This window comes from Nicotiana tabacum, chromosome 19 (genome assembly GCF_000715075.1).
Source record: "Nicotiana tabacum cultivar K326 chromosome 19, ASM71507v2, whole genome shotgun sequence".
Lineage (NCBI taxonomy): Eukaryota > Viridiplantae > Streptophyta > Magnoliopsida > Solanales > Solanaceae > Nicotiana > Nicotiana tabacum.
In genome coordinates this window covers 97707219-97731338 of record NC_134098.1, presented here as the reverse complement: position 1 = coordinate 97731338, position 24120 = coordinate 97707219, and the positions used below count along the sequence as shown (strand labels likewise).

The 24120-nt window shown below is 34.7% G+C and overlaps 2 protein-coding genes across 4 annotated transcripts; both read left to right on the top strand.

Moving 5' to 3' along the window:
• The first annotated feature begins 1022 nt into the window (after window positions 1-1022).
• LOC107770141 (protein GRAVITROPIC IN THE LIGHT 1) lies at window positions 1023-12398 on the top strand. 3 transcript variants are annotated; one of them, XM_016589411.2, is made up of 3 exons: window positions 1023-1239; window positions 1645-1701; window positions 10874-12398. In XM_016589411.2, the coding sequence occupies exon 3, from the start codon at window positions 10936-10938 to the stop codon at window positions 12202-12204; it is 1269 nt and encodes a 422-aa protein (XP_016444897.1). In that variant the 5' UTR covers window positions 1023-1239; window positions 1645-1701; window positions 10874-10935; the 3' UTR covers window positions 12205-12398. The 3 variants fall into 3 exon arrangements, with proteins under 3 accessions (XP_016444897.1, XP_016444899.1, XP_016444898.1); XM_016589412.2 differs by having other exon boundaries at window positions 1089-1239; window positions 10858-12398; XM_016589413.2 differs by lacking the exon at window positions 1645-1701 and having other exon boundaries at window positions 1086-1239.
• Window positions 12399-15058: 2660 nt separating this feature from the next.
• Window positions 15059-15920, top strand: LOC107770148 (21 kDa protein-like). Its single transcript, XM_016589419.2, has one exon. The coding sequence runs from the start codon at window positions 15160-15162 to the stop codon at window positions 15811-15813; it is 654 nt and encodes a 217-aa protein (XP_016444905.1). The 5' UTR covers window positions 15059-15159; the 3' UTR covers window positions 15814-15920.
• Window positions 15921-24120: the final 8200 nt, after the last annotated feature.

Sequence of the window (24120 nt, the reverse complement as noted above, 5' to 3'; positions counted from 1 at the left end):
TCTTCTCTTCTTTGCTATTTAGTCACATACAATGATATAAATATATTGTATTATATACAAATACGCTCAGATGTATTGTATTTTTGTATAAATATATTATTTTTTCGCATGTATTTATGTATTCTGAAGGTCTGTATTTTTTTGAATACAGTCGAATATCACTGTGTTTTGTGATTTTTTGTTGTTTGAATGCAGTCGAATTGAATACGGTGAATTGAATACAATATATAATAGTAAATATTTGTGACTTGAATATAATGTATATAGTCGAATTGAATAGAACGATATACACCCTATTTTCTTGATTTTTTGTTGTTTGAATACAACTGAATTCAATACAGTGAAATTGAATACAATTCAATATTGCGCTTTCCGTTATTAAACACCCGTAATCACTATTTTTTTGGCGGATTACCTCACTGTATTTATAAATACATTCGCACGAATACATGAAATACATAATTAAATATATGTAATTCCCGTTTTTTACCTCACTGTATTTATAAATACAGTCGCGCGAATACATGGAATACAACACAATAACGACAAAATTTATGTAGAATTGATTTTGTTGAGTTAAATTAGGAGTGATACACGCTAAATGATCCCTCTTTCTGTTATTAAATAACTGGATTCCCCTAATTTTTAGGCGAATTCTGCTAATGTATTCATGATTACAACAACGCGAATACAACGAATACAGTCGCACAGTTGGACTCCCCTATTTCTAGGCGAATTTCACTACTGTATTCATAAATATAGTAGCGCGAATACAACAAATACAATCGCGTAACAACTAAATAGTAGCTATATAAAATAATTATATATATGATAGCTATAGAAAATGAATAGCCACTAAACAAACAATAATGATTTCCGAAAATTACAACAAAAAAATCTTATGTCCAAACCTTCACTTAATAAAATAATGTACATATTGGACAATGTACTAAAATGGTATGGTAATTTGGCGAATTGAAATATTTCTTTCTTAAAAATAAACCTGAAAGGGCATTTCTACTACAGTAATAGCAAGTGGGGGTGGTAATTATAGAAAGCACCAAATCCAGCAGGCGTGCTACGGCTACCACCGAAAGATTAAAAAGAACAGACAAACAAAGATGCTTCCCAAGGTTTGAGATATTGTCGGAAAACTCCACCACCACCACCACCACCACCATAGCTTTAATAAACTCTGTTTTTCAATTCCGGTAACTCGTCTGCTGGATCTCCGATCAGGTACCCCTTTTTTCTCATTATAACAAACTTACTTACCTCTTTGGGGTTTTATATTACTTGTTTTCTTGAACAAATTGACGTTACTTTTCCTAGGGTTTTATCTTCATTTGGAAGGGGAAAAAATCCAACCTTTTTTGTGTAACTTATAGCTTTAGGGGTTTGCCTTGTTCTCTAATTGCTTTAAACAATTGGGATTTACTTGATTTCATGATTCCATAGAAAAAGAAGAAGCAAAGGGTTACTATGATTTTTGACCTTGTATAAACAAATGGGCTACTGGGTGTTTTTGTTTTGTGGAAGAAATAATGTCAGTTAGATGTTTATATTGCCAATCTTGCAGAATAATCAACGCTGCTTAGTTATGTTTGATGTTGTTTCTATTTTTTTTGTTATTGGGTTTTGCAGTGTTAAGGTTATTATGTATGTTGGACACCTTCAGTCGTCGCTCTGTAGTTTTCTTTGGTATGTTATTCAGATTATCTCCATCTCTTTAATATGTAGTATCATACTTCGTAGACTGTGTCCCTGTTTACTCTAATTCTCGCGCTACTGCTGCTCCTAGAGGTGTTTCTATGTGCAATTTCCTTACTTTCTTTGAATCAATATTATGATTAGTGTCCCTTTGAGGCTCTTGATTTACCATAGTTTGTCCACGTATTTTGTGAAAAATTGTGCTGCTTTGAAGTTTATTTTGGAGCCTTCTGGCTATTCAACATAGGATCTCCTTTAGTTTTTACGCATACCTTTCAGTGGCAAGTTGATTCCCTTCTGCTAACTGCTATATGCAGTTTCTCTTAAGTTACATCTCCGTGTTATCTATTCTAGGTTACCAATTATCTTTATGATCTTTGTGGTTCAAATTAAGCGTCTGGCTTTTGGTCTAATGGTGGCCAATATGCTAGAGTCAACTTTGAGAAACAGCTTTCTGTTGAGAGAGATCTTCATAGAAACTTAGAAAATTTGGGAGACTTTGATACTTTGACGAAGCGTTGGTGATTTGTGACTGTGAAAATGCACCCTGGCGATTCTGGAAATAGAAAATTCACTCAAGACTGGTGTGAAAATTCAATAAGGTTTTTTTTTTGACAAGTTAAGATTTTATTAAAACAGTATCAAGCTGATACTGCGAAAATACAGAGATAATGTTTGCTTGGCTACATTAATATCCTAAGCAGTCTAGTATGTCCAGCAGGTTATGTAAAGTCGTAACAACATTTTCATTTTTCCAATAGTTTAAATAATGCAAACAACTATATTTCACAGACTGCATTTGCTCCTGTTTGTCTTCAAAACATCTCTTATTTCTTCCCATATAGTCTAAGCGATGCTGGCTTGATTACATTAAGAAGGCTTTTGAAAAGCATCAAACTTTGATGAGAAGTGAAAACAGGTTCTTTTTCCGACTTAGAGTGAAAGAAGATGATTTGAATGGACTGTTGGGCCAAAGGGGTAACGGCAAAAAACAACTTACAACATTCATAACAACTGGAAAACAATGCAAGTGAATTTCTTTTCATCCATAATTCTTCTCCATACACTTATCTTATCGGAGTTGACTTTGGTGTTAGTTGTGCAAGGAGTGTAGGATTTTGGAAAAACAGGTGATGTAATGGATTACAACAACAACTACGCCTCAATCCGATACTAGCTGGGCTATATGAATCCTCACTGATCATGTTTCTACATTTAAGCTTAGCTCATGTCATCATCATACTAAATAACAAAGTGCAAAATAAGTTAAATTTAAATAAATAATATTAGTAATTGTAATAATAATAACAACAAAGGGTAACGACAAAAAACAACTTACAACATTCATAACAGCCGGAAAACAATGCAAGTGAATTTCTTTTCATCCATATTTTTTCTCCATACACTTATCTTATCGGAGTTGACTTTGGTGTTAGTTGTGCAACGAGTGTAGGATTTTGGAAAAACAGGTCAACTACGCCTCAATCCGATACTAGCTGGGCTATATGAATCCTCTCGATAACCTTTGCTCCGATACCACTTGTCGCGGACCCGTTTTCTGGGGGCTCAGCGAGGGCAGCAAGATAGCCTGACTACTACTCTTGCTTCAGCCCTTAACAAGAAACAAGCACAAAATCGTGCTTTGGACCAAGGCAATCACACAAACTCAAAGGTTGGAGGGATAACGAAATGAAAGACACAAAGATGGGAGGCCAAGGCCAATTTTCGGGGTTTATCTCATATACAAAAGAAGGAAATGCAAGTAAAGAGATCTGCCTTCTAACAAGGCCCAAGTATCCTATTTATACGGAAAAATGTCCACAGGCAGCTAAGTGCAAAATAAGTTTAATTTAAATAAATAATATTAGTAATTGTAACAACAACAACAATTATTATTATTATTATTATTATTATTATAATAATTTGTTCTGGATCGCTTCGACGGGGCTACAAGAGATTTTTACAGAGACACCAGCCCCGTCAAGCAAGCCCAAAATCCGAATCCCACACGACCCTTAACGCCCTCCTCGCCTAGAGGGTCTCTCAGGGGACCTCCGGTTATGCTACCATAACCTGGACGAACTGCCTGCACTATCATGCTGCCTGGGCTCTACAGTCTCAACCTTAGAACCGTCAGGTGATACAATACTTAATAATAACAAAACATGTTAGTAGTAGCTTAGTGTGCCTAAGCCCAACACAACATTGTTTAGACTATCATTTATGCTGAATGAATACCCATATTAGAGGAATTAAACAATATTAAAAATCAAACTACCCGAACAAGTCGAGGTTGTGGCCAATGCATGACCTTTTCAGATTTTATTCAATAAAACTGTATATAAGAGTCTTTTTACAAAGAAATCAAAGAGGGTTTTTTTGAAGCCTGCCTCTAACTAAGTCAGATGATATCCTTATATGATGGATCCGTTCTAAAACCAACAAAAATCTAATAGTAAAATGGCCAACAACATTTACATAATTGATAATATGTGGCCGACAAAGAAAAGGTAATAAAACAAACAACTTTAAAAAGTTGATTCCCTCTATTATTAATGAGGGGCCCTTCGGTTGTATTATTTGTGCAGGATCTTTGTATTATTGGTACTGTTGGGTCCGCCGAGTCATATCACGATATTTTTTCCTTTGTCCTTTTGCTGTCTAGAAGATTCTTCTACCCGCTCTTTGAATTTTTCCAACAATTCTTCAATATTATCTAGATTGACTTCTCCTTCTTGGCTTTCCTGGACTTCTCCTACCGCACAAATCTCATCATCTTCTGTTGTATTACCCACAGATGCCATCGAAATATCATATGATATTTCTATATCCAGATTCTGCATTAAAACTTCTTTACTTCAAAATAAGAAGCAATTATCTCCTTTTTAGAGATGGCTCCTTTCTTCATCTGGAGCTTTCTTGTCATTTGCTTAAATGGACTTAAATCTTCCATTTTGGCATTTGCCTTCACCTGATTGTTATATCCTCAATTCCCCCCCAACCACGATATTATCAAGAATTTCTTGACCAAGAATTTTCCCCGAGGATCTTTCTAGAGTAGCTTATTCCAAAACTTTGTATAATAAATTATATTTAGATAGGAAAATCCTTCCATTGTTTGTTTTACCTCCGCATCCCATTTCATGATCCATGATATGGAGAATTCTATAAAGAAATACATTATTGCCATGCCTTCAAAGAAGATATCTTCTTTTGTAGACTGATAATTCTGGGTGATCTACCCTTTTTGCATATAAGCACTTGAACTGGTCTGGAAGAATTTCCAAAGAAAGATCATATAATATCCACTATTTACAAAACCAATTTGGAATTTACTGGTTAAACATATTGGACCATAATTTTATGAACCAAAGAATGTTTCTTATTAGAGTTTTCACGTAACAAAGCTTTATTAAAGCTATCCATATAATCCCAGTAATTGAATTTAACTGAGAGCTTATGAACTGGATGGGTGTATTCCCTTTCTTTGAAAGTACTGAGCCCCCATTCATCTGAGGCTAAAATACTTTTTATTATAATTTTAGAGAAGTTATAAACTCTCTTTGTATTAGCCGGATAAAAATGCTGAATATCAGCAGATCCAGTGGATAATAGAACCATTTCATATGCATTCTGTATTTATATGCAAGTGTAGCATGGTGTTGTATCAAAATACCTGGTCATGAGCTGCCAGGGATTATCCTTCCATTTCAGGTCAGATTGTTCTAGGAGAATTATTATCTCTTTTGTTTCGTTCTAGTTGTAAACCTCAATATTCTCATGGTTGTCATCTGTCAGGACTGTATTAATACCAGAAGTTACTGCAATATTAACAACTATTAACTGCTAGTTTCCTATTTGGGCTAGGAGCCTAGGACACTGCCTCTGCCATAGGAACATCCTGATTGCCTTACTCTTCCTCTCCTTCGAGAGGTCCTGAAGTCTGGTCTCATGATCTGTTTATGAATAATGAAGTTATGAACTTTAAAATTCTCTAGTGAGAAAATCAGGGAGGCTATTATCAGATCCCTTTTTATAAATTATCTCAAAATCAAATGGTGCCAATAAAGCTTGCCATCTTGCAAACATCTGTTTAGAAACATCATGTTTACAATCTTTATTAAAGATAAACTTTACTGTTTGGCAATCAGTTTTTATTAAAAACTTCTGATTATATAAATCAGATTGGAATTTCAACACACGTTTTACTATAGCAAAGATCTTCCGGGATTATTCCATTTTCCCGAATAAAATTGAACAAGATATTCTTGTTTATCCATTGGAGAACATTGCTTTAATATTCCTCCATATCCAATATCCGAGGCATCAGTTTCAACTATTTTTGCCCAAGTTGGATTGGCTAATCAGTCCAAGCTTTTGGATTCTTCTTTAGTCTTTCATATAGAATTGACGTATCTTTGGCTAAATCCTTTATAAGAGGAGAAATGTAATTCAAGCTTCCCAAAACTCTTTGAAGCTGTGTTTTATCAGTTATAATATTAGGAAACTTAGAAGCAAATTCAATACTTCTCTGAATAGGAATAATTTTTCCTTTTTCAGTATTATGGCCTAGAAATCTTATTTTAGTTTGAAAAAGAAACAATTTAGGCTTAGAAGTTACTAATATTTTTCTGTATAACTATATCTTTGTGAAAAGTTCTAAATATTTGAAATGTATTTCTAAATTTTTAGAAAATACAAGAATATCATCAATATATACTATTATAAAATTAGTATAGGGTTGATAAGCCATGTATCTTCCAGAAGAAGCAAAGAAATTTAGGAGAAGATAATTTCCGGAGCTTTCAGTTATTAGAAGTTATCTGTTTAGCAATTTTATTATGGTTATTAGAAGTTATCTATCTTTATCCGAATAGGTTATGCAGTTGTTAGTCGGCCTATTATATAAGTAATAGATCCTGTAATGTGTAGGTATCATTATCAGAATTAAACTACTTTATTCTGGAGCATTGTCCTCTCCATACGGACAACTTTATTGGTGTAGTTGTGTTTAAGATTCTTGCACAAACTATTGCCAATAATATTAACTTCTTTGTTCTATTTCTTCAATTATCTACTTCTAGTTACTATCAAGGGTATGAAAATATCATTCATATTTTTCTGAAATTCAGAATGGGCATTCTTTAATCCAAAGGGCATAATATTCCATTCGAATTGGCTCATTGGGACATTAAAAGCAGTCTTGTACTTATCTGCTTCGGATATTTGAATATGCCAATAACCTGATTTCAGATAAAATTTTGAAAATATAATTGCATCATGAAGTCTATCTAATAAATCCTTCTTATTAGGGATCAGATATTTAATCCATTTTAAGACCTTATTTAAGGGCTTTTAATTTATAACCAAACATTGGAACACCACGTTCCTATTCAGCATGTTAACATAAAAAGCTGTGCAAGACCATTTAGACTTAGAAGGTCTTATAAGAGCTTTATGCAACAAAGAATCAATTTTTTTTTTTTTTTTTTTTGCATAAATCCAGATATTCAGAATTCATCTGGCAAGGCCTGGTCTTCGTCCTTTCCCAAAATTGACTTGGATGATCACCACATACCTGCAAAGAAAACTGATTTTTAAGAAAATCAATTTTTTCTATTAGTTTCGGACTTTGTAAATTGTCTTCTATGGTCAAGCTATAAATCTCATTTTTGAGAAAATTGACTTACCTATTCTTTGCAATAATATTATCTTTTATCTCATTTATAAATCTTTGAAAAAGCTTATAAACTCAAAATTGATTTGTTTATTATCAAAAGTTCCTGAAAATCCTGTAGAGTCCCACCTAGTAAATGGGAATATATGATGAAAGAATGGAACTTCTAAAATGATATCATTAGAAATATTTTTTACAAGAACAAAGGTTTCGGGAATACAAACCTTATCTTGATAAATATAAGCTCTAGGTAATTTATAATTAATACTCATTTTTTGCCCACTGGCATTCTTCAAATTATGAGTACTTTTATGAAAATACTTTGAAGGTATTAATCCTTCTTTTATACAATTTAGATCTGCACCACCGTCTATTAAAATAGTAAACTCTCTTTTTAAATTGTAATCAATTAAAAGAGTGACTTTTATGGAAAACTTTTGAGAAGTTATTAACTCAAGTTTTTGCAAAAATTCGTCATCTGCAAAACCTATATGTCTAAAAAAATTTCCTTTAGTAATAGAAGTACCTGCTTCTATTATATCAATATTAAAATTCTGTCTTGGATCTATATTAGGATCCTCTAATTTTGAGACTCTTTTATCCAAAGCTACATTTGAAGCTTTGACTTCTTTTTTGAGATTATAAATCTCTTCATCCAAATCTTGGATGGTTGTTGGTCTGTCAATGGCCTGGGTCTTTTCTTTCCGAAGTCTCTTGACTTCTGACATTGTATATGACCCTTTTTGAGAAGGAATTTCTTCATTCTCTATAATAGGACTTGTACATGATTTGTCCATTTTATCAATGATCTGAGATCTAATCTCTATCCTTGATTATTTTTAGTAACTCTATTAGGTTATCATTTGCCAGGACATTAATATCTAGGTCTTTAAACTGGAGTAGATATTATAAAACTCATCATCTTTGTTGTTATTACAACACTGAGGCTATATATTCAGATTCTGCATTAAATTGAGGAATATAACAGTCAGGTGGAGGCAAATGCCAAAATGGAAGATTTAAGTCTATTTAAGCAAATGACAAGAAAGCTCCCGATGAAGAAAGGAGCCATCTCTAAAAAAGAGATATATGCTTCTTATTTTGAAGAAGTAAAAAATGATTTAATGCAGAATATGGATATAGAAAAATCAGATGATATTTCGATGGCATTTGTGGGTAATACAACAGAAGATGATGAGATCTGTGCGGCAGGAGAAAGCTAAGAAGAAGAAGTCAATCTAGATAATATTGAAGAATTGTTGAAAAAATTTAAAGAGCAGGTAGAAGAATCTTCTAGACAGCAAAAGGACAAAGGAAAAAATATCGTGATATGACTCAGCGGACCCAGCAGTACCAATAATGCAAAGACCCTGCACAAATTATCAATTATGCACAAATTTTATTACCTTTTCTTTGTCAGCCACATATTATCAATTATGTCAATGTTGTCGGCCATTTACTATTAGATTTTTGTTGGTTTTAGAACGGATCCATTATATAAGGATCTCATCTGACTTAGTTAGAGACAAGTTTTAAAAAACCCTTCCCTCTGATTTCTTTGTAAAAACACTCTTGTATACAGTTTTATTGAATAAAATCTGAAAAGTTCAGGCATTGGCTACAACCTTGACTTGTTTAGGTACTTTGATTTTTTATATTGTTTAATTCCCTTAATATGGGTATTCATTTAGCCAAAATGATAGACTAAACAGTTTTGTGTTGAGCTTAGGCATACTAAGCTACTACTAACATGTTTTGTTATTATTAAGTACTGTATCACCCGACGGTTCTAAGGTTGAGACTGTAGAGCCCAGACAACATGTTATGGTAATGTAACCGGAGGTTCCCTAAGAGACCCGCTAGCCGAGGAGGGCGTTAAAGGTCGTGTGGGATTTAGGTTTTGGGCTTGCTTGACAGGACTATTGGCTTGACAGGGCTGGTGTCTCTGTAAAAATCTCCTGTAGCCCCGTCGAAGCGATCCATAACAATCAAAAAACCTTGAAGGAAGGAGACATATCATGGTGAGTTGGTCTAGTTTGTATGAAAAGCAATGAGAGGACACATGTCATATACCATTGCATAATAATGCCTTATCAAAAAAACATATCATGGTGAGTCGGTCTAGTTTGTATGAAAAGCCATGAGAGGTCACATGTCATATACCATTGCATTGTAGGTCTACATCACAGCTGTGGCTTGGTTTTCACTTTGTTTAACATTTCATGGGTTGTGCCAACGACATTGGGGCAAGTGTATCGAAGGTCGGTAATGAGAGGAGTAGAACTTGGTGGAACAACATTGTCACATCTCTATTGGCTAATTTGGAAGGAGAAGAACGAAAAATGTTTCTGACTGTACATTGTATGTAAATGTCTAAAGAAGTAAATTTCATCTCATTTATTCTTTTGGGGTAAAGGAAGAAGTGTAAGGTAGTTGGCGGATGGGATAGGTGACGGTTGAGCACATCCGTACATTTTTTTGGGGGGATAACTGAGAAACTTATTTGAGTTAGATGACTCAACCTGGATCGATTTGTGGGGGGGGGGGGGGGGGTAATAGCCTGCCCCTCTATCGTAAGCTGACTTAAATACCAGTTTTCTTTTTAAATTTTCCGCACTCCAAACTATCGTGCTTGAAATTGGTGCAACAGAAGGTGTCATCTGATTATCTTTGTTGTCAGTTACATGTATTGCCTTTTGTTGGTTTGGAGAATTCAAGTGAAGAAACTTTTCTAGAGTTTGGTAACAAATTTACTTTTTATGGAGGCTTGGAGGAGTTGGGGTGGAATTCTTGAACTTTTCTTGATCCTAACTTCTTCCTTGCTGAATGGAGGATTGTGGGGGCAGACAATGACAGGAGCAAATTTGTGAGTTATAACTTAAAAATTGATAAGGGATCCCCGTATTTGCTTTGTTAGATACTGATGAATTGCTGCTCTGATCTGGATGCATTAATAACATTTACTTCTCTCTTTTTTTCCTTTTTTGATAAGGTAAAGTATAATAACATTTACTTCTCTCTTTTTCCTTTTCTGATAAGGTAAAGTATAATAACATTTATTTCTCTTTAATTACCAAACAAAAAACATTTACTTCTCTCTATGAGATCAACAACAATAGTATATTCCGGCAAGTGGGGTTTGGGGAGGGTAGTGTGTACGCAGGCCTTACCCCTACCTAGTGAAGATAGAGAGTTTGTTTCCAATAAACTCTCCGTTCAGAACTTCTCTTTATGAGATCTTATGGTAAAATTGCTCAGGATGGATGGTGATTGTACCAGGGTTTGTTTTGTTTAGGTGTCGCCAAGCTTTTGATCTTTTGCTGCTTTGTTGCTTTCCCAAGTGCACTCTACTGCTATTTGTTATAGATTTTTTGTTTTCGACTTTGGCAGATTTTTCTGGACACTGCAACTGTTAGATGTTTGGAAATTCTTATTTGCCTGTTTGTGATTATTTCATGCATCTCTGACAGGGTTTGGGTTTTACAGGTTAATCACCACAATCTTTTAGGGTTTGGGATTTGATTAATCTTATCGCATTACAAGTAGCTATGCAACCCAGTGGTGCAAAAGATACACAACTCCGCGAGAGCAACAGCCAAAAGGTCCATCCGCAACCTATGGAGGAAGCCACAAACCAAAATCCTGAAGCAGTTGAAGCTATGGTATCTAGAATTTTTACAAATATCTCTTCCCTGAAGTCTGCCTACATTCAACTCCAATCTGCTCATACTCCTTACGACCCGGATAAAATCCAAGCTGCCGATAAACTTGTAATTTCAGAGCTGAAGAATCTCTCTGAACTCAAGCACTTCTACAGGGAGCATAATCCCAAACCTGTGTGTGTTTCACCTCAGGACTCTCGCTTGGCTGCGGAGATCCAAGAACAGCAGAGTTTGTTGAAAACTTATGAAGTTATGGTGAAGAAGTTTCAATCTGAGATTCAGAATAAAGATTCTGAGATTGGTCAGCTGCAGCATCAGATACAAGAGGCCAATCAGAAGCGGGTCAAATTGGAGAAAAACCTTAAGCTCAGGGGCTTGTCAGCCAAAGAATCAGAAAATGCAGTTGACGAGAACGGGCTTTTTGTCATGGACCTAACACCTGAGCTTTTCAGGTCAGCTGTGGAAGCTGCTTATAGGGCCATTCACGACTTCTCTAAGCCATTGATCAACATGATGAAAGCTGCTGGTTGGGATCTTGACGCTGCAGCAAACTCTATTGAGCCGGATATAGCTTATGCAAAGAGAGCTCACAAGAAGTATGCGTTTGAGTCACATATCTGCCAAAGAATGTTCACCGGATTTCAGGACGAGTTCTTCTCTGTGAAACATGAGAATTCAGCTGTCACCAAGGATAGTTTTTTCCACCAGTATCTTGCATTGCGTGAAATGGATCCACTGGATGCTGTAGGCCAAAGTCCAGATTCCCTTTTTGGGAACTTCTGCCGGAGCAAATATATAGTGGTGGTTCATCCAAAGATGGAGGCTTCATTCTTTGGGAACTTGGATCAGCGAAACTACATTATGGGTGGCGGGCACCCAAGAACAGCTTTCTACCAGGCTTTTCTGAAACTAGCCAAGTCAATTTGGCTTTTGCATAGGTTGGCATATTCATTTGATCCTCCAGTTAGAGTATTTCAAGTCAAGAAGGGAAGTGAGTTCTCAGAGGTTTATATGGAAAGCGTCCTGAAGAACTTTATCGTAGACGAAAACGAGGAGAAGCCTAAGGTTGGTCTGATGGTTATGCCTGGTTTCTATATCGGCGGCAGTGTGATCCAATGCCAAGTCTACCTAACCGGCGTGAAGGTTACAGAATGATATTTTGTTCTTTACGTCTTCGTATTATGTTGATTTCTATATGTATATCGTGTGATTATACTTTATCATGCCTTATGTTTTGGCAAGTGTTGTTACATACTGGTTGTCTGATGTAAAATGTGTCTTCAGTAATGACTAGATAAAGCGGTGTTCCTCGTTGGTTTGGTATGGTTTTTAAAGATTTCCGTTCTGTATTTTCGGTATTCAACTTGGATATGTTATACCGATATCATACTAAAATAAACTTAGTATGGTTCGGTTATGCATTTGTGCGATTAGTAACTTCTCTATTACTCATTAAAGTTATATTCTATCAATCAAATTTAGAATAGACAATTAAAACTTTTACTTGTGATTTATGTGAATGATTTTTCAGACTTGAGGATTAAATCAAGCAAAAGAAGAGTACAAATTAAATCAAAACGTTAATGATATTTCATTTTAAAATAAGAGTCTCATTATTTGAAGTCAAATATCACGACATATCAAATTTAAAACAATTTTTAGCACTCTTCGGGCTTTCAAGTGTTTGAAAATGACCGACATGTGTGCTAGTTAAAATAGTTTCGCCATGTCTGTAACAGTTGTAGCTTAGTTGCTGTAACAACCATGGATATTGAGGGATACATTGACAGATTAATGCACATCGTATATTTTTGCTGTAATATCCTCGATAATACCAATACACTATGACTTGTACAAATTTACAGATCATTAGTTTTAATTTATAATATGGAAATGGATCTTAGTAGTAATATCAGCTCTGTTTATTTCAGTCCAAATCATATATTTCCATATCTTGGAAATAAAATATAAGATGACAGGCGGTGTGTTTTACAAAATAATTTTTTTTTAAAACAGAATTATTCATCTGTCATCTTTGAAAGAACTTGAAATGATTCCAAGGCAATAGATTTCTTAAATGTTTTGTAAAAATATTTTGTTTTCTGATAAGCAATGATTCCGAGGCAACGATGTATAACCATTGAGCGGGAGATCCAATGCTCTTCTAACCAACTTACTCTCCAGATTTTATTTTAGTCAATCACTTTGAATCTTTTTCTTTTTAAGGGAAAAACCTAGCTTAGCAACTGCAAAATAAAATAAAATAAAATAAAAAAATAAAGAAGAAGAAGAAGAGAATAGGATTTGTTTTCTAGTTAAATTATCATCATAAAGTCATCTTCTACGCACCTTCTATTAGTTAATATTCGGAGAAGTTTAGTTGGTCGAACGATCTTATTTATTTCTTGTTTGTAGGAGAGACCATAGGAAAAAAGAATCAAAGGAGGGCCAAAAAAGAAAGGAAAAAACAAAAAGCAAAACAAAACCTTAACATTTTGTCTGTCCTTAGTTGCGTTATGCATGGACCATAATCTTAGCTGCTTCTAGTGTTTGAGCACATGATACTAAACAATACTTTATCAATTTAACTATGTTCTGAATTTTTGGACGGTTTAAGAAACCTTCCTTCAATTCGACCTAAATTGTTGTCGTGTACTACTCAATTTTTATTTTTATTTTTGTTTTGTTCTACAAAATTCTCAAACCTAAGTTAACGATAGAGTAAAGTGTTTTTCGCGGAAATGAGAACATTAGTTTGAAAAGAAGCTATCAACTTAACAAGTTCAGGTTTTTTGATAACTATAACTCTATAAGGAACTTCCAGTTATTACATTAGAGGTGTCCTCAGCTTCGTTAAAATACAATGACCATCTACCATCTTCTAAATTTAGATATTGAAACCCAAAATCACATAAAATTAAGATTTTGAAAACAGGTATGCATATTCTTATGTTTTTTTAAGAAGCTTTCTTATTTACTTTTAAACCTAAAAAATGGCTGGTAGGATTCTCAAATTTGATCGTCAAAATAATAAAGGGCGTAACAATCTGAATTATGAGATCTCAGATCTCCGCATTAAACTTTATTATATATTTAAGATTTATGAATACAATGGAATAAATAATTTAGGTTGATACAAGCATGATGTTGGTCAGCAATTTACTCTATCTTTTATTTATTTATTTATTTTGTCTGAGACAAGTTGCGGTATTCATGGATGAGGAAGCGTGCTCCGAACAAGCTAATCAAACCGTTGGCATCACTCTTACCAGACAACCAATTTTCATTTGTTTGTAAAATCAGATTATCTTTTAATTAATCAGTTTAATTTACCGATTTTACTTGCCAACCGACTTAATTACCAACTCAATAGCATCTGGGTGTAATTTGAGCTTTGAGGTTTGTAGTTCCCGTCCCTAAAGGGAGATGTAAAACAATTATAAATTTAAGTTATATATATGACAACGTAAAAGATATTTTACATTATTTAACTTATGATAGTAGGTTACAGTACCATTAATTATTATGAAAGCTTGGAGTTTGAAGGAGTTATGATATAATGAAGCTGCTTCATTATATAATTTCATCTTAGTACTAATATGAGTATTTTGCATAACTATGGGATGTACTTAATATTTTGCTTTCATCTAGTCTAGTACTAATATACGAAACTTTTTTGTTTTAATACCAAAGCGAGCTGTAATCCTATCCAAGTTGTTAAAGAAAATGTGGCAAGAAAAGATGAGGCAAAGCCACGAATAGGTAACTTTTCGTAAGTCCTCCAACACTGTATTGACAAAATAATTAAGTAAATCGAAACACAATAAACCAATTGCTCTGACAAAAATTAATCGCAAACTTTGCATCTGGTTCTTTGAAAGTTCTTGCACGTGTAAACTCATTAAATTAAAGGAAACGAAGTCAACTTTTATGTATGTGACAAGTGACAACCCGTTTCTATATAAACACAATAACTCCGTAGCAATCTTCTCACAAACTTAACATTGCTGAATAGCCCAATTCTCCACATCAATAATCAAGACAATTGTAAAGAATTCTCTTTTCACACATTTAACTATACCATTTGCTTCCTTCTACACCCAAAAGACAATGGAAAAAATTACCCTTTTCCTAATTTTATTTTTCTTCAATATATCTATCTTCTCCTTTGTTGGAGCTGTGAAGGGCACTAGTGCTAGTCTTTCAAAACCTCATGCCAACAAATTGGTGTTGTCACAATGCAGGCGCACTCGTTATCCGAAGCTATGTATGACTTCTTTGTCAAAATACGTCACTTCTACATCTCAACCTCAAGAGCTAGCTCGAGCAGCATTGCATGTGAGCTTAGTTAAGGCTATCTACGCAAAAGCATACGTGAATAAGGTTTGCAAACAACTCGAACAAACAAAGGCTAAAGATTATCAAGTGGTGAAAAGTTGTTTAGATCAAATCTCAGATGGTGTTTCCCTACTTTCCAACTCGGTCCAAGAGCTTCACCATTTGAATTTAGATAAGGAAAATGATTTTATGTGGCATAGGAGTAATGTTCAAACTTGGCTTAGCACAGTATTAACTGATGCCTTCACTTGCATGGATGGAATATCTGGCTACAAAATATTAGGTGGTAAAGTAAAAGCTACAATTAAAGCTAAGGTTCTTAATGTTGCACAAGTTACTAGCAATGCTTTAGCTCTGTTTAATGGATATGCTGTTAGGCATAAAGTTTCTCATCACTCCAACTCTGGCAAAATTAACAAGCCATAGTAATCGCTTGAATCTTGAATTTCTTTATTTAATTTTGATTTTTTTTTGTTATGTATGTCAAAAACGTATGTAACTTCAATTATATATATGCAGAATGCATTTTGCAATTCTTTGTTTCCTCTTTTTCTTTTCTTCCTGTTATGTATTTGAACTATATCACAATTTCTCTTAGATCTGTCGTGGCATGGATGATCATAAGCAAATTAAATAGGTTTAAATTAGAAGAAACTCTATTGCTATTAGAGTATATATTTGTAACTTTTAGTGTAATGTTCAATATGTTGTTAAGATTAAAGGTATAATAATTTATCACAAAGAATGTTTAGCTATATAATTACAGCATTCTCCAAAAGAAACTTTAATTAATTTACAAGAACTTCCAAAAGTTAAAATCTAGGCCTCTATTCTTTCCTTTTGCCCCTTTAAAATGATCTATGTGCCTAGAATTTCTTTCAATTTTGAAATCAAATCTTATCACCAAATATGTGAAATCACTACCAAATTGATAGAAACTAGAAATCCACCCAACAGTATGGAGAACCAGTCTGTTCCCACAGCAAAGAGACATAAAGTAAAAACACACACGATATTTATGTGAAAAATTTCTTGCTTAAGGGATTAAAAACCACGGCCTACCAAAGTAGGATTTCAACTCCACTAAACCGAATAACTTCAACATATTGCAATCTAGGAATTAAACTCTTAATCTCTCGCCCCTTACAATAACTCCATTGTAAACACACCTTTGACTAACTCTAGTCAAGAAAACCAAAATAACAATGGTTGAACTTTATCCTACAAAAGCATTTCTCGAAAGTAGTGTACGATTACAAGTAAAAAACAAATGCCAAAGACTCAACAAACCTAAGGACTTAAACATTTTCAGTATTGGGATATGATCCTTGAGTTTGTAAATAACTTTGTTCTTGAATACACCTTGAGAGCAGTTATAGCTAGCACTTGAGAGAATGTGATTTTCACATTTACAAGTGTTAGGTCAAACCTTGTATTACGTTATTTATATATGAGAGAGAGCATGTGAGTATAAATATGGATATTTCATCTTTTGGAATTTGGCCTCTAGCAAACAGCGGTGCACTGCTGCCAGTTGGTACAGTGAGACAACTTTTACAGCTGTAAAGTTGACTGTACGACTACTGAGAAACTGATTATATCTGGTCCCTATATGGTTCCTCGAGAACGTTTGGTCGGGCATCAAAACATGAAGAAACATATCATAACAAGGCCGAAGAAACTTATCACAACTGGTTCCTAACTGGTTCCTCGAGACTGTTTGGCAAATCATCAAAACTCAAAATAGCATAACTTATCACAAATTATTTTATTATTTATCAAGTTGCAAAAAAGAAAAAGAAAAGAAAAGAAAAGAAACGATTAACATGGAAAATTTCTTTTTAAAACTGAAAATAAATAAAACAACCCAAAGAACTCCATGTGCAGGCTGGAATTCAACTGAACGCCGACTAAACTATATAAATATATACAAAGATAAACCTAACAAAATTACAACTTACATCTAATTTAATTCTGTGTCTTACTTTGCTGGAGAGTCACTCAACTTGTAAAAAAACACCTTTATTTTCCGCCCAAATATGACCTATTATATGTTTCAAATTTCTGCAGAATCCAAACTTTAAAGATCTCTATTATATCTCAAACCTAATCTTAGCACGATGTAATTGGTCAAACAATCTTGAGCATGCCTTAATTAGTTTAATTTGAAAGACTGGCATTCTTATCTAAAATTACACTCATTTTACATGGTACTTTAAAACAAATGAAAATTTCACAGAACAAAGTCCACCACTCACCAGAAAACCTTTTTTTTAAGGACACGCTAATATCTTACTCACTAGTTAATATGTTCGCGCTTCGTGCAATCATAAGAGATAGAAATAGCGTATTATTTGATATAATATTTTTTATAAATTTAATTGGCATAAAGAAGATTAAAAATTGATATATTATATATGTGTGTATACATAAAATAATTCTATAGATTAATCAGATTCCAAATATACATATTTTCTTAATCAATTAATTCTTTGATCTTTTTAAAAGAAGTTGAAGAAAATTTGAATGTCTTACTATGAGAATTACGATATACTTCCCTTCCAATCTTTATCTTCTTTTTTGGTATAAGGTTTATGTTAGGATCGGGAACCTGGGTAGTGCGGAATATATCCAAATAACGGTATAATGGCAATAACAAAGACAATGGAAGTTGATAATAACGACAATTAAAGTAAATAAAGAAGACACAAATTTAACGTGGTTCGGTCAAAGTAACCTACGTCCACAAGCGGAGATGAGCAATTTACTATAACAATAAGCGTACAAAAGAGAGTGCAAAATTAGAGTAAACACTCTAATTAATCCCAAATACCCTAAGAGAATAACCTCACAAGATCACTCCAAAGAAAGGGTTCACACAAGTGCTTCCCAACACTTAACTCTCATACAAAACACTCTTAATAAAGGAAGAAAGGAAGAAACAAGAAATGAAGACTCAAGTCTTGTTGGTATGTTTAAAATGAACTAATTGCCTTTCCTTTTATAGGCAAAAAAGTCTTTGCCTCTTAGGTGTAAAAGAAGAGATACAACTTGCGCAAATGATATCCAACACACAATGCAATATTTTTGGGTTCCAAAGAATATTGCCAACAAAGTCTACACTTTGCAAAGATGCTTATGCTTATGTGAGATGGACTCCATTAGCCAAAATATTGGCCATAATTATAAATCTCCACCTTGGCCTAATTTTGGTTGATACAGTAAATTTGCTCCACCTTCTCCGCAAAAGCCCAAATGGGCATATGTCAAAATTTAATGCCATCAAAATCAGATAAGTTGTCTGATACCGAAACTGCAGTAGGGCCTATAACAGTGGAGCCCAATAAAGTATACAACGAACCAGATCTGTGTGCTTTCATGATCACAAGAGCATCTTGAAAAACTTTTAAAACTCCACCTTCACTAGTGAATTTGCACCCAAGGGATTCTAAAGTGCCCAAAGATATGAGATTTTTCTTCAACTTAGGAACATATCTAACATCGGTGAGAGTTCTCACCACATCATCGTGCATTCTGAACCGAATTGTACCTTTGCCAATAACGTTACAAGTAACATTGTTATCCAGTTGGACAACTCCACCTGCAACTGAATCATATGTAGAAAACAAGTCCCTACTACGACACATATGATATGAACAACCGGAATCTAAAATCCACTCATTGTCTAATCTGAAACTAGTTTCAGTTGCTAAAAATATAGTTCCCTCAATCTCATTAGTTGCTACACTAGCTTCGGCAGTGTCAGCATTTTTGTGCTCATATTTTCTTTCTTTATGCTTTTCTTTATTTTTCAATTTATAGCATTCAGAGATATTGTGACCTTTCTTATGACAATAGCGATACTGTAAATTATTATATCTGGATATGGAGTCAGATTTGCCCCTAACAAACAAGCCAACTTCCGCTTGAGTTCCACTAGCTTCCCCAGTAATATTACTATTTATCTGTTCTTTTGATTTTAAGATAGATTTAATATCCTTATAAAAGATATTATCCTTTGCATAAAGCAAATTATCTCTTATATGCTTAAAAGATGGGGGTAGAGAACAAAGCAGTAACACGACTTGATCCTCATCTTTAATTTCAGCATCTATATTACTCAAATCCATAAGAATGGAATCAAAGATGTCAAGATGAGAGAGAATAGAAGTACTTTCACCCATACGAATTGTATAAAACTTTTGCTTCAGGTAAAGTCTATTTTCCACTGTCCCCTTCATATATAAGGTTTTTAATTTTTTCCACATGCCTTTGGTTGTAGTTTCTACAGAAACTTCACGTAAAACCTCATTTGAGAGATTTAAAATGATACCTGCTTTTGCCCTTTTGTCTATGACGGCAAACTCCCCATCCCTCATTTTATCCGGTTTCTTCTCCTTTCCTTGCAACGCCAAGTCTAAGCTATCCTGAATTAGGATAGCTTCCATCTTTAATTGCCACATTTCGAAGTTTGCACTTCGGTCAAATTTCTCAACATAGGTCTTTATTAGAGTCATTTTGGCTATTGAAACTAACCTGGTTAGATCCGACTCTGATACCAATTGTTAGGATCGGGAACCCGGGTAGTACGGAATATAGCCAAACAACGGTATAATGGCAATAACAAAGACAATGGAAGTTGATAACAACGACAATTAAAGTAAATAAAGAAGACACAAATTTAACGTGGTTCGGTCAAAGTAACCTACGTCCACAAGCGGAGAGGAGCAATTTACTATAACAATAAGAGTACAAAATTACAGTAAACACGCTAATTAAACCCCAAATACCCTAAGAGAATAACCTCACAAGATCACTCTAAAGAAAGGGTTCACACAAGTGCTTCCCAACACTTAACTCTCATAAAAAATACTCTTAATAAAGGAAGAAATGAAGACTCAAGTCTTGTTGGTTGTTTAAAATGAACTAATTGCCTTCCCTTTTATAGGAAAAAAAGTCTTGGCCTCTTAGGTGTAAAAGAAGAGATACAACTTGTGCAAATGATGTCCAACATACAATGCAATATTTTTGGATTCCAAAAAATATTGCCAACAAAGTCTACACTTTGCAAAGATGCTTATGCTTATGTGAGATGGACTCCATTAGCCAAAATATTGGCCATAATTACAGTTTATATTAAAATTGATATTTTTTTCTTCCATGTAAGTGCTTATTTATCGTAATTATGAATTAGTTTCAGCACTTAGCTAGTGTTTTGTATCATACATATTACTATCATTCTAATACAAAGATAAATTTGGGAATCTTCTTAGAATAAAGAAGTTGAAATGTTATGTCACATGTGCGAATCGAAGCCAAACTTGAATGTCATGCCAAAATATGAAACAAAGAATAGAAAATTTTACCCAAAAAAGTGAAAGAGAGGAACAAAGAATAGTCACTTCTATGACTATGATCACGCCCAACTATGCCTTATAAAAATGACTAAGCGGTCGTTGCAAATATAATCCGGTTTACAAGTTCGGAGTCGATTCCCATAGGGAATTAACGTACTAATCACAACTTTTAATTCAACAAGATTCCAAATAATCAACTTCCAACAAGATTGAATAATGACTTGAGTGTTTACTAATAATTAACAAGGTAATTAAAAAGCTGTAAATTTTATTACTAACAAAGCACTTGTTATAGACAAGATTAGGAAGATCTAGAGTTACGATTTCCCCTCTTATCGAAATCCTACCCTGCTACGTCCGCTACAAATTTGCCTAGATACTCTCTACCGATCGTGAGCACTTTAGGTATCGTAATTCTCTTCCGAATAAATACAATAATTTACTAAACGTATTCTTCCGAATTACGCTAGCTAGTACTAGTTTACCGCTCACTACAATCGCACTAAGGTTTCGTTATTCCTAAACCTACCTTTAAACCCTCCGTATTGATCTCTCATATACATTAGGAGTGATGTTGTTCAACAACTACCTAAATATGTACCCTTTATTCAAGTAATACACACTTAATAGGTATAGCCGATTGAGGGCCCTTCAATCAATCACAATAATCACGTAGTTGAACATGTAGAGAAAATTCAACGACAAATTTATATTAAACGCAACAAAGATTCATCCTCCAAGAGGTTCCATCAAACTCTAGAATAAAGAGTTTAACTACTCATAATTGTTTTAACAATCACAACATAAGAATTCATTATCAATGATAAAAAAAAGGGAGAAAGAAAGATAAAAACTCGTTTCCGAATCTTCCGTCTTGCTCCTTGCCTGTTCTTGCCTTCAAAAATTCTTCAAAAAAACAAAGATACCCTCTTTTTGGGCGATCTGGGCTTCATATAGGTCAAGGACAGTCGCCTCTGAAATTATAATTTTAGCCCTGGAATAATTTTTCTCGGAGGGACGTGCGCGGCCACGCACCTGGGCAGGTGACCGCGCATTTGGTCGCGCACTTTGGCCAGTTTCTGCCTGACTTGCGCGGCCCAGTGCGCGGTCGTTGCGTGGCCGCGCACCTAGGCGATTTTCTGCACTCTTCTTTGTTCTTCTTTTTTAAATGCGCTAACCTCCTTCGATCCTCGAACAAACTCTCAATTTACTCCATAAGCCTTTACTTGGCCTTCAACGCTCCATATTATCTCAAAATACTCCTTAACCTTATTGTAGCCCGGAATTGCTCCTGCAAAGCATAAAAATACTCAATCAGAGCAATTTACTATCATTTAGTGCTCAAACATCAGTGAAGTGCAGCCAATTTATAGTGCAAATAGTGGCCAAACTACATAGTTATAGCCTACTATCAATACCCCACACTTAAACCATTGCTCGTCCCCGAGCAAACAAACCACACTTTACATAGACACAACCTCACTAAGCGACTTTCCTAACTCATCATACCAAGAATATTTCAAATAGACCAAGCATAGTAGTGTAACATCTTCACCTCAAGAATTGACTCACAATCATCACGCATTATTCACAACTTACTCACTTACTCTAACACAGAGGTCAAGAATTACCTTTCCTTCATGAATCAAGTGCCCTCCCACAACATAAGAGAATCGTTCCACAATTAATAAAATTCATGAACAATTAGGAACTTCAAGATAGACAAAATTCACTCACTCTCAGAAACGACATTCATGTGCCACAAAAGATGTACCATAGGCTTACCCGTAGTGTAATACTCTACTAATTGAGTTCATTCAGTCAAGGATCAAGTAGGATTTTTAACTAATTGTAATGTAAGCTGCGGGACATGTAGGATACATTTAGATATAAGAGTGACTACACCTCCTTAAGCACTTTAATACATACCCTTTAGCAGTCGGAACCCCACACTTATGTCAAACCATACTCCGCCTTCAAATCAATATACATTAACTCCCAACTATTTAAGCAAAATTACATCAAGATTCACCACTTATCAGGGAATATTTACATCAAGCACAACAATACAACTATTTTGTTTTCTTTTCTTTCTTTTTCAATTCAAGTGGTTCTTACTTTTTTTTTCCAAAACAGTGCACCTTTCTCCTTATTTCATTAGTTCCACTCAAAAGCCAAACCAACCACCCCACACTTTAACTTTTACAAAGTTCATAACAATTCAAGTGCTCATGAGAGGTTAAAAGGTTCAAATAGATGGTTAATTTAAACAAAGGGGTAAGGCTTGTAATGTGGTTGCCAAAGAAACATGATTACATGCTCAAAGGGTTTAACTACGATATATAATAATTAGGCGGGTAAAATATACATATCTGGCTCAACAAAGAAACACCTATATCACTTCCAGCACTAAACAAAACTACTATTTCGCTTTGCAAATACATGGGGCAAGTTCTAGACATCAAATGCAATGCACAGAATACAACAAACCTCACACACACATGGCACATGACTCACTCTAGATTGGATCATCAAAACACTCTAGTCAAAACACTCTAGTCAAAACACTCAACAACTGAACCTAAGCGTCACACTACCGCACTCGCTATTCTCAAGGTATAACGAAGTTGAGAGACCCTATTTTCATTTCAGCCTATAGCCCACGGGTTCCTACTTCTAAAAAAATAAAACTAACTACACCCGGTTCAAACGAAACCCTTGAAAAAAAATCGTGACCCAAAGAAAAACCAAGGGGGAATTGATACACTACCAATAAAAGAAAATCTTTTTATCTTTTGTTTTTACTCGACTTTAATCCCTCAAGAAACCCGCCGAATGATATCCATCGTCGGAAAAAGTCAAAACTTTTGAAATTTTCACTCATTTTTTTTATATATTCAACTGACCAAAGAAACTAATACTAATCTACATTACTATATATATACAACATAAATACAAGATATTCCCCCACCCCACACTTTAAATGGAGGCATGTCCACATGTCACACAAAGAAAAAATGCGAGGTAAAGGACTTCCCTGATAGAGTCAGTCCTGGTCGAGACAGTGCCGGGGTTGAGATAGCAAGCCCTGCCAAGTGCACGTAGCCATGCCATGACTCTCCTCTCAGATTTTGCATTTTGGGTAGCAAGGGCATCCATTCTAGCTCCCACGTCCGTGACAGACGTACGCAACCCTGCCATTTCCTGCTCTAAGGCTGTCATTCCCGTGTCCCATCTGACAACCGATGTTCCCTCAGCAACCTGCTCGTGCGGGGGCGAAGCAGCCACAGCCTCAGCTTGCCCTTCATTACCATCATATGGAGCATCAGACTCATCACTATTTGCCTCAACGGGTGCAACACGATCCTTCCCAATT